This window comes from Amphibalanus amphitrite, unplaced genomic scaffold, assembly GCF_019059575.1.
Source record: "Amphibalanus amphitrite isolate SeventyFive unplaced genomic scaffold, NRLGWU_Aamphi_draft 000771F_arrow, whole genome shotgun sequence".
In the NCBI taxonomy this organism is placed as follows: Eukaryota; Metazoa; Arthropoda; class Thecostraca; order Balanomorpha; family Balanidae; genus Amphibalanus; species Amphibalanus amphitrite.
Window position 1 is genome coordinate 331,951 of NW_024882265.1, and position 10,228 is coordinate 342,178.

At 45.0% G+C, this 10,228-nt stretch overlaps 1 protein-coding gene across 1 annotated transcript; it reads left to right on the forward strand.

Annotated features, from left to right (window-relative positions):
- On the forward strand, window positions 1–9,268 carry LOC122365889 (carbohydrate sulfotransferase 11-like). The gene is made up of 4 exons (XM_043337495.1): window positions 1–105; window positions 3,176–3,287; window positions 6,197–6,420; window positions 8,292–9,268. Exons 2-4 carry the CDS (start codon window positions 3,176–3,178, stop codon window positions 9,057–9,059), a joined length of 1,104 nt encoding a protein of 367 aa, XP_043193430.1. The 5' UTR covers window positions 1–105; the 3' UTR covers window positions 9,060–9,268.
- The last annotated feature ends 960 nt before the right edge of the window (window positions 9,269–10,228 follow it).

A 10,228-nucleotide genomic window follows, 5' to 3' on the forward strand; every position in this document is an offset into this window, starting at 1 on the left:
TTCGTGCCAGTTCGGGCTGCGTTGGCTGGGAGGGAGAGAGCGTCTCCGGTTTACGAAGCCTGGCTGTCAGCGGTGCAGCAGGAACAGTGTGGCAGTGAACCAGAGGTAGGTATGTGAGCTGATACACCTGTTCAGTAACAAGTGTTCATTCTCAGGTGAATCTTTCTAATGATCATTCTCTTTCATTCTGTTTTGGTTTGTGATCACAATGAGAAGTCTTCATAGCTGGTGAGACGGCAATTTACCGATACTGAATATACCAATATAGTCGCCTTGTGGTTGAGGTCGCATTTCTCACAATAATTGGTTTTAATTGCACTAATATTTACGAATATGCCCAGATAGAGGATATTGAGTGTGCCTACCTAAATTCATTTTTCTTTTAGGTAAAGTCGACCCTCACTGTAAACGTCGCTGTCAAGACGGCACGAGCTTTGCTAGGTGAATTACTTGTGCGCACTGCTTTTCACAGATGATTAACTTGTTTAATTTTTATTTCCCATGCCTACTACATTGCATGATTAAATCGAGACATCCAGGCATTTTAATGGCACGTGCACTGTACCACACTTTTCAAAGTTTAATGCAGTGCTTTAATATTGCCAGCCGACTATATATGGCCTTGGCCAGCCGTGTGGTTCAAGGGGTGTGGTTAAACGCGTTGAACCACACGGCTGCTGACGTCACTATCAATTATAGTTGTGAGCTTTTTGGCAGGTATGGGAAACACCTTCCAGCCCTAAGGCCGGGAATTCAATAAATGTCACCTCGCTTTTTTAGCGAAAAGCACCTCGGGCCTAACGGCCCTCGGAGTTTTCGCTAAAAAGCCTCGGTGACATTTATTGAATCATCCCGGCCCCGGGCAGGAATATATTTATCTGACCCCCAAATGAGCACCAACAAATTTTCTCAGCTATTCTCTAAGCAAATTTCGGGCTATGTTCAAAAAATGACGTATTTAATTGCTTCCTAAAAAAAACTATTTCTGGCACCAAAACGCTGTTTCGCCATAAAACCGGTTCCCAGCACCTATCTGCTGGATACAAACCAATAGTTCAAAATGACCTAATTTAGCTGTTTCCGACACCTGTTCTTCAGTATGTTTTACCCATTATTCTGAATGTGGCACCTAAATGCCGAAAGTAGCGCCTATCTGTAGGAAAGCAGATAGCAGCACTTTCGAGTCGAGCTAGTATAATATTTCTGAAGTCTAGCCTGTAGGTCAGTGCAGTTGCATTCCAAGGCATGGCTCGGACGGGCTGGCTGCAGGAGTGGAGGAGCCCCGCGGCGGCTGACAGCGCGTGCAGGAGCGGAGAAATCGCTCTGCCCTGGCCGTCGGCTCTCGCGTGAGGAAGAGTCGGGAGGGGGTGGGGGGAGGAGGCATTTGGGCAGTTCAGTGGAGGAATCTGAGCCTAACGAGACGGAAAACCTCATATCGTACCAAAAATGAGGTTTTCCCGCTATTCGCGAAAAACCTCAAAGGGGGGGGGGCGGATATCCGCCCCCCCGTCGGTGCGCGTGTTAACCCGCGCCCCGTAGGGCTATCGGCGGACCCTACCGCCCGTAGGAGAGGGGCCGTTTCGCCCCCCCCCCCCTAAGATCTCGGAAATTTACCGGCCGATTTTCAAAATTCAAACGGTGTTCGATAGCCCTACCGGGGAACTACCTTGTGACTCAATTTCATTGACCTAGGTCAAACCGATGACGTCACAGATCAGGTCAAAGGTCGGATTTTCACCGTTCACAGGCATTTCAAGAAATGTGTTGTGAAATCGAGTAAATTGGTAATTTATTGAAAACCATCGATGGTACATTGTTCGTCAAACACATACTTGGCTATCTGAGATCACTGATACCAGGTCAGGTCACAGCGAGGTCAGGTCACCGGGGGTCACAATATGAAAGTGTCGTGTGATACATGTTTTATGGTCCATTTTACATGACAAATGCGATTATGTGGGTTAGGCAGCCTTTGGGGCCAGCCTAGGTCACGTTTTGGTGAAGGTCAGGTCAAGGTCAGGTCAAATTAGGTCAAATTTCAAAGTTGATATTTTTGCATAAAATGGGTGTCGATTCGATGCAGCTCGTCACGGGGAGTCTAATGGTGGTCTTTGTTTTGCTCTACGATGTCTAGAATTGCCAAAATTGAGTTTGAAAATTTGACGTCATCATTTTTGAACAGTTTTTTCGCTATAACTTGGCCAAAAAACGAGGCATTGATCTGAAATTTGGTATGTGGATAGAAGACGGTAGGTACTATCACATATATTCCGGTTTTTACGAAACTCAAAAAACCTTTTGGATTTTTTGGCAAATATATCCAAAAAAAATGTTTTTTTATTTTTCGGGGTCAAAACTCAAAATTTTCAAAAATCTGAGATAACAGTTTTGTAGCCCTGTCAATTGTACACCTTTTATGTCTTGATCATTTTTCTGTAGCTTCAAAGCTGTAGGCCTGACAGGTCTTCTCGCGAAGGTCTTTTTTCGGTCGAAAATGACAGAACATGACGTCATTCTGACGTCATTTGTGGCCAACCTATCATAGCCTCTGGAAAATTGTTTGGTCACAATGTGTAAAATTGATGCCCGGAGGGGTCCTGAAAGTTTGGTGGCGATGTTTAGGAGATATCGACGGAAAAGGACAGGGGGGGGGGCGTTTCGGCCCCCCCCCCCTACGGGGCGCGGTTAATGCAAATCTTCTGTCTGATATGGTTTAACGAATCCGATTAAAGGGCATCAATCAAATAGGCCGAGTAAATGCGAAAGGAAATAGGTGCTGAATATTGCAATTCTGATAACAATTCAGAATCAATCCGACTAAATAATCTGGCAACATAAGGCTGCTTGTCAGCATCTTAGTGCCAGCTTCAGTTATTAGGTTCCGGTAAGCTGTTTGGTGCTATACAGCGATTAGGTGCTAGAAACAGCTATTTGGGGACCTGAAACAAATATTTCCCGTTCAAAAAGATGATTACAGTGAGGGTCGAACTTTGTAGTTAAGCATACAACTTCCTTGTATTGCAATTTATGTGTAGAGTACAATGTACATTGTACATGCAATTATATACACAAATGCAATCTCCACAATCTCCACGAAACGTGTCTGAAAAAGTCTCCAAATATCTGTAGACACTAGACATGCTGTTAGACGTTGTTCACCCAAGTCTATTTGCAGATGAAAAGGCTTTGGCCACCGTCGCCACATGCGTGGAAGATCGCCGTACTGGTGGCGTTAGTTGTGACGTCGAAGCTTTTCATCATACCTGAGAGATTCTCAGTAAAACCAGGTATGTACCACAGTGTGTTGCAGTTGAACATTGAGTATTCCTGCTAGTGATATACCGGGTGTCCCCCCCCCCCAGAAAAACGCTACGGGCTTTTAACCCTCGCCCTGGCAGGGGGGGGTCGATGCAACCCCCTAAGGCTTTTCGAAGATAGCGTAAAAACGGCGGCGCGCAGCGCCGCCAAATTTGGCACAGCCTATGGGGCAGCCTTTTTACATATGACCTGAAAATTTCAGGTCCGAGTGACCTTGGGTTAGGTCACCAGATCAGAAAAACCGGTACAAGGTCATGGTCAAATTTCAATTTTCTTTTTGCACCTGTCCAACTCACAGTTTTGGACTGATTTCCTTCAAACTTTCAGGATGTGCTAAGTTCACCGAGTTGTATAACATATATTTCGGGGTTTTTGAGGTCACTGACCTGAGGTCAGTTAGAGGTCATTACGTCGTAATGTTAAGCCTATGGGAAAATACTAAATTCGGAAAATACTGGAGATATCCGCTTCGTTCTATCACTTTTGTGCTTTGAAACCACAGTACTTAACAGCAGGTCACTTGGTGCTTCTTTGTTTGGTGTACTTATCCATCGGTCAGGTCAAATGAGGTCAACTGAGGTCAAATGACGTTTTTGCCAATAAATTGGCACATAATGACGCTAGAGCTTAAAAAATGGTATCATTGTGTTCCTGCTGATCAGCCAAATCGAATGATATGCGATATGATGCAATTTGGCTAACTTGAACTTAATTAATTAATTAAAGTTTACTTAAAATTTAAGAAAAACTTTAAGTACACTTAACCCTCGCCCCGTTGGGGGGGGGGGCATTTTGGCCCCACCTGTGGTTTTCCTGAATAGCAAGAAAACGGTGGCGCGCAGCGCCGCCAAATTTTCAGTACCTTCCCGGGCATCAATTTGACACCTTCACACCAAATTTCAAGTCTTAGGTCATCTTAGGTTAGGAGTTATTGAGGTCAAACTGAGGTCATGTTCGAGCAAAAATGAGCAAAAAACATGCAATCTTGAAACGCTCACCAAATCTACAGTTATCAAGCAATTTCAAAGTTCTTTATATGATCTAGTAGACAAAAAGCAGCGCTACAAAACTAATATCTCGGATTTTCAAAATTTTGGGTTTTTGACCCCAAAAAGTTGATTTGTTTAGAAAAACTAAAAAAATCCAAATTTTCCGAATTTCGAAAAAAACCGGAATATATGTGACAGTCCCTGCACTCTTCTATATACATACCAAATTTCAGCTCGATATCTCGTTTTTTTGGCGAAGTTATAGCGAAAAAACTTCAAAAATGATGACGGCAAATTTTTGAACTCAATTTTTAGCGATTCTAGACCACGTACGGCAAAACAAAGACCACCATTGAACTCCCCGTGACGAGCTGCATCGATTCGATACCCATTTTATGCAAAAATATTAATTTTGAAATTTGACCTAATTTGACCTGACCTTGACCTGACCTTGACCTGACTTTGACCAAAACGTGACCTAAGCTGGCCCCAAAGGCTGCGTGACCCACATAATCGCATTTGTCATGTAAAATGGACCATAAAACATGTATCACACGACACTTTCATATTGTGACCCCCCAGTGACCTGACCTCTGTGACCTGACCTGGTATCAGTGACCTCAAATAGCAAAATATGTGTTTGAAGAACATTTCCCCATCGACGATTTTCAATGAAATGCATTTTACTCGATTTTACAACGCATTTCTTGAAATGCCTGTAAACGGTGAAAATTGGACCTTTGACCTGACCTGTGACGTCATCGGTTTGACCTAGGTCAATAAAATTGGGTCACAAGGTAGTTCCCTGATAGGGCTATCCAACACCGTTTGCCGCTTGTCGCTAGGTTGCGTGGTTCTCGAGATCTTGGGGGGCCAAAATGCCCCCCCCCCCCAACAGGGCGCGTTGCTCGGCAGAGCCCAACGGGGCGCGGGTTAAGCAAGCTAAAAAAAAAGTATATCATTCGACGCGCCTTGACGTGCTGAGTTCACTGGTGCTTTTCGTGTTGCTCTATCTTAATTAGATCAAAAGTTATAAGCGAAAAACTTTCTACCTGTTCTTGGCGAAATTTTTACATTTATACCCCCCCAAAACCCCCCTAAATATTGACCTAGAGCAACCAAGTTTGCACAGGGGCGAGAACTCCAGGGGGCCCACCTACCTATCAAATTTGGTGTTTCTAGGTGTTATAGGAGCCAATCGCGAGGGGGGGGGGGTCGCATCGACCCCACCAAGCCGTGTTATGAAAAATGCCCTGCCAGGGCGAGGGTTAAGATTCAATGACAGCGTCACTTTGCGGTACCTAGATGCTAGAAATTTTCGTGAGTAGAAAATAACCTTTCTGCCATTTTTCGTACAACATGTCAAGCATTTCTTGCTATTCATTCTTTTTTATTTGCATTCAAAATAAAAAGTGACAAAATCACTTTTCCTCCATCAATTTTTCCTAGCTCGAAATCATGTGCGCGTGAGATTGGATCTCTCCTCTTTCGGCGCAGGCCAGAGTTTGGCCAGAGCTTTCACTACAGGATGATTAGCATGGTACTGACCGTAATCAATTTCTTTCACGGAGTTGCTATGATTGCCTTCATCGTGTTACCTATAGCGCTGGTCAATTGTCAAAGGGTCAAAGCTCCCTTGAACACTAACAGCCATATTTTTGGCGACTTGCGTGTACGTGTCTCTCACTATCAAATATGATTGATGTTTATTTGTTTGATGTTCATTCGAGTATTCGTAACGTCTATGCCACAAAGATGTAATAAGAATATGGTCTTATTTCCTCACGAGTTGCGACACTCAATTTTGTATTCTTTGAGAGGGCAGGCCCATGCTTCAGCTAAAGAGGCTCCTCATTTGTGATACCCAGCCCACCCTTTACACCCCTCAGCTCAGACGGTGGACCAGCGGAATGCTACGACAGACCACCAGATGGTCCAGACAGACCAACTGGTCTTGAAGGACCGTCTGACAGCACTCAGGTCGGCATGCAGGGCTACCTCGGAGGCGCGCCGACCCGCCGACACGCTCGACTACCTACTGGATCATCGGTTTCTGCGCAGAAAATTGATCTACAACGATACATACAAACTGATCTTTTGCGCCATACCAAAGGTAACCTGCCTTGAATACAAGCTAGCGAAGCGAGGGAAGTCTTACGTAGAAAAGCAGAAGTTTTGACTTTTTTAGTTTTGAGTAGGTAAATATGAGCGCTGGCCTTAGCTACGCTTCTGCGAAGCTTATATCTCAGCAATCACTAAACCTATTCACTTGCGGTGATTTTTATAGGTTATCTGCATCCCTTCTGACAAGTATTGGGCTATTCCCGATGCATGTGGGTGACCCCCTAATGCACGTGCTACGTGCAAAACGAAAAGGAGTCGACAGTTTAATACGAGCTACGTGTAAAGGCTGCCCACATATCCTGAATATTTCACTGCCGTAGGTCAACGGCCGCCGCCGCAATAAGCGCAACAAAGTAACTAACTACGTCGCACACGACGACGGCGGCGGCGAATTATTCAGAATCTATGCTATAGATAGATGGATAGATAGATAGATCGAGGGCTCCGCTAGAAATGGACTGCCTAGCTAAATCAGCTTTCATATTCTCCTCTGCGTTCTTTAACCCTCGCCCCGTTGGGGGGGGGCCATTTTGGCCCCCCCCTGTGGTTTTTCCTGAATAGCAAGAAAACGGCGGCGCGCAGCGCCGCCAAATTTTCAGTACCTTTCCGGGCATCAATTTGACACCTTCACACCAAATTTCAAGTCTTAGGTCACCTTAGGTCAGGAGTTATTGAGGTCACACTGAGGTCATGTTCGAGCAAAAATGAGCAAAAAACATGCAATCTTGAAACGCTCACCAAATCTACAGTTATCAAGCAATTTCAAAGTTCTTTATATGGTCTAATAGACAAAAAGCGGCGCTACAAAACTGCTATCTCGGATTTTCAAAATTTTGGGTTTTTGACCCAAAAAATTTCAAAAAATTGATTTTTTTAGAAAAACTAAAAAAAATCAAAAATTTTTCCGAATTTCGAAAAAACCGGAATATATGTGATAGTCCCTGCGCTCTTCTATATACATACCAAATTTCAGATCGATATCTCGTTTTTTGGCCAAGTTATAGCGAAAAAACTGTTCAAAAATGATGACGTCAAATTTTTCAACTCAATTTTTAGCGATTCTAGACCTCGTACGGCAAAACAAAGACCACCATTGAACTCCCCGTGACGAGCTGCATCGATTCGATACCCATTTTATGCAAAAATATCAACTTTGAAATTTGACCTTATTTGACCTGACCTTGACCTGACCTTGACCAAAACGTGACCTAAGCTGGCCCCAAAGGCTGCCTGACCCACATAATCGCATTTGTCATGTAAAATGGACCATAAAACATGTATCACACGACACTTTCATATTGTGACCCCCCAGTGACCTGACCTCAGTGACCTGACCTGGTATCAGTGACCTCAACTAGCAAAATATGTGTTTGAAGAACATTTCCCCATCGATGATTTTCAATGAAATGCATTTTACTCGATTTTACAACGCATTTCTTGAAATGCCTGTAAACGGTGAAAATTGGACCTTTGACCTGACCTGTGACGTCATCGGTTTGACCTAGGTCAATAAAATTGGGTCACAAGGTAGTTCCCTGATAGGGCTATCCAACACCGTTTGCCGCTTGTCGCTACGTTGCGTGGTTCTCGAGATCTTAGGGGGGGGCCAAAATGGCCCCCCCCCCCCAACGGGGCGCGTTGCTCGGCAGAGCCCAACGGGGCGCGGGTTAAGAGCGACACGCGTTCTGAAATATGCTGTGACAGACTAGAAAGACGAGTTTCATTTATCCATTTTTCGAAGAGCAGCTACGGGCCCGGACTTCAGATAATCGAGTGCCGAGTTCCCCCACTCCTGGCATGACACCCCCCCCCCCCCCTCCACCGTTGATCAGCTGCCTGATTTTTGTGTCTCTGTTTCAGATCTCCTCCACGCGCTGGAAACATCTCCTCGGCACCCTGTCTGGGCAAATTCCCCCAAACAAGACCCTGGACGAGTTGAAAATGATGGATGTGAATGTCCATGGAGGCCGCGTGCACCATTTTCTGTCCGAGTTGCCCGCCTCCGAGGCACGCCGTCGTCTCGAGACATACACCTCGGCTGTGTTCGTGCGTCACCCCCTGGAAAGACTGGTATCGGCATTCCGGGAGAAGTACAAGGCCGAGAACTGGCGCCGCCCGTTTATATTCCGGACCGCCGTGCAGATACTGGCCCACGAGCAGAATCGCTCGACGGAGCAGGTGGCGGAAGAGGGACTGCCCCCACAGGTGACCTTTGAACAGTTTGCGCGATGGGTGGCGGACGCTCCCCCGTTTGATCCGGACGTTTCTTACCCCCCGGATGCCCTGAATATACACTGGCTACCCATGCATCACCAGTGTCACCCCTGTCTGTTGCCCTACTCGCTCTTGGGGAAGTTCGAGACAATGCATGAGGATGCCGAGCTGCTGTTCAAGATGACGAACATCACGACAGTGTCGCTGCCAAAAAGGACTAAGCCGTCGAGCACGGCATCGATAACAGGTGACTTTGTGAAATCGCTGACACCAGAGACGTTGAGACGAGTGATTAAGCACTTCTTGTTGGACTTTGTACTGTTTGGGTATAGGCCCGAATCCGTGCTGTCAGGCGACGACGAACTTCGTGATAGTGTTGCAAAGACGTTCAAAGGTTTGGTCGATGAGCTGTAATGAGTCTTGTGATATCCCAATCAAAATGATCTTTTAACCAGCGCCCCAATGGAGTATGCATTGTAACGCGCCCTACTGGGGGGGGGGGGGGCTATTCATAGCCCCCCCTCCCAAACTCCGAAACTACTGGGCCGATTGTCAAAATTCAAACGGCGCCTTATAGCCCCGGAAAAACTGTCTCGTAAAAACCAATTTCACTGACTTCGAGGTCACCGATGACGTCACAGGTCAAGTCAAAGTAAAAATTATCAATGTTTGGCTTGTTAACAATAATTAGTGTGGTTGCCGGCTCGCAAGTCAGATCAGGCTAATTTTTCTTTGCACACTCGTGAATAGATGCTATACATACCATTAGGGTACCTAAGTTGTACTTTGATTTTCAGGTCAAGGCCAGGTTACGGAAATCTCACCGATATCATTCATTGGTTACGTGACACATGTTTGATGGACAATTTAGGCCATGGACTTCGATATCAGTGTCATCTATGTCATTTGAGGTCAGTTTGGGCTGAATTTAGCTAAGGTCAGGCCACTTTCAGGTCAAAAAAGGACCTTTTTTTAGTTGAAACTGTTCAACAAAAAAGGCGTCTATTCGATGCAGTTTCAGGCTTAAAGGGACCCTTCCACCTTCAAAAAAGTTAATGAATTGGCATGAAAGTGATGTCGCTCGGTTCAGAAAGAGCAAAAATGAATATCTACTAAATTTCATCGAAAAATATTCACCGGTTTTCAAGATATTAGACTTTTACTTTTGTTTACTTTTTGGGATCTCCGCTGTTCCTAGCGACTTTATTTGAAAGTGCGGCATTTGTTGCGCGCAAAGCAGCATATACCACCGCGTGCTGCCAAATGTTTTAGTAAAAGATTTAAAAATCGTTAGATCTCCGCTGACGTCACAAATTCTAAGGGGGCATACCAATGCATTAGCCCCTTAGAATCCGAAAACTGCAAGTTTGAAATTCCATATCTCCGAATTAAAGCATTTTTCGATGTTGTGAATGCCCAAACCGGTATTTTCAGGCCATGGCCACCAATTTGGCTATCTCAACTCAAAACTAATGTTAAGGTGGGAGGGTCCCTTTAAGCTCAGGAACACGATGGTGCTATTAATATTGGTGTATGATGTTAAGAACGTACTGTAAAATTTTTTTGAAAAATTTCTAACAGTG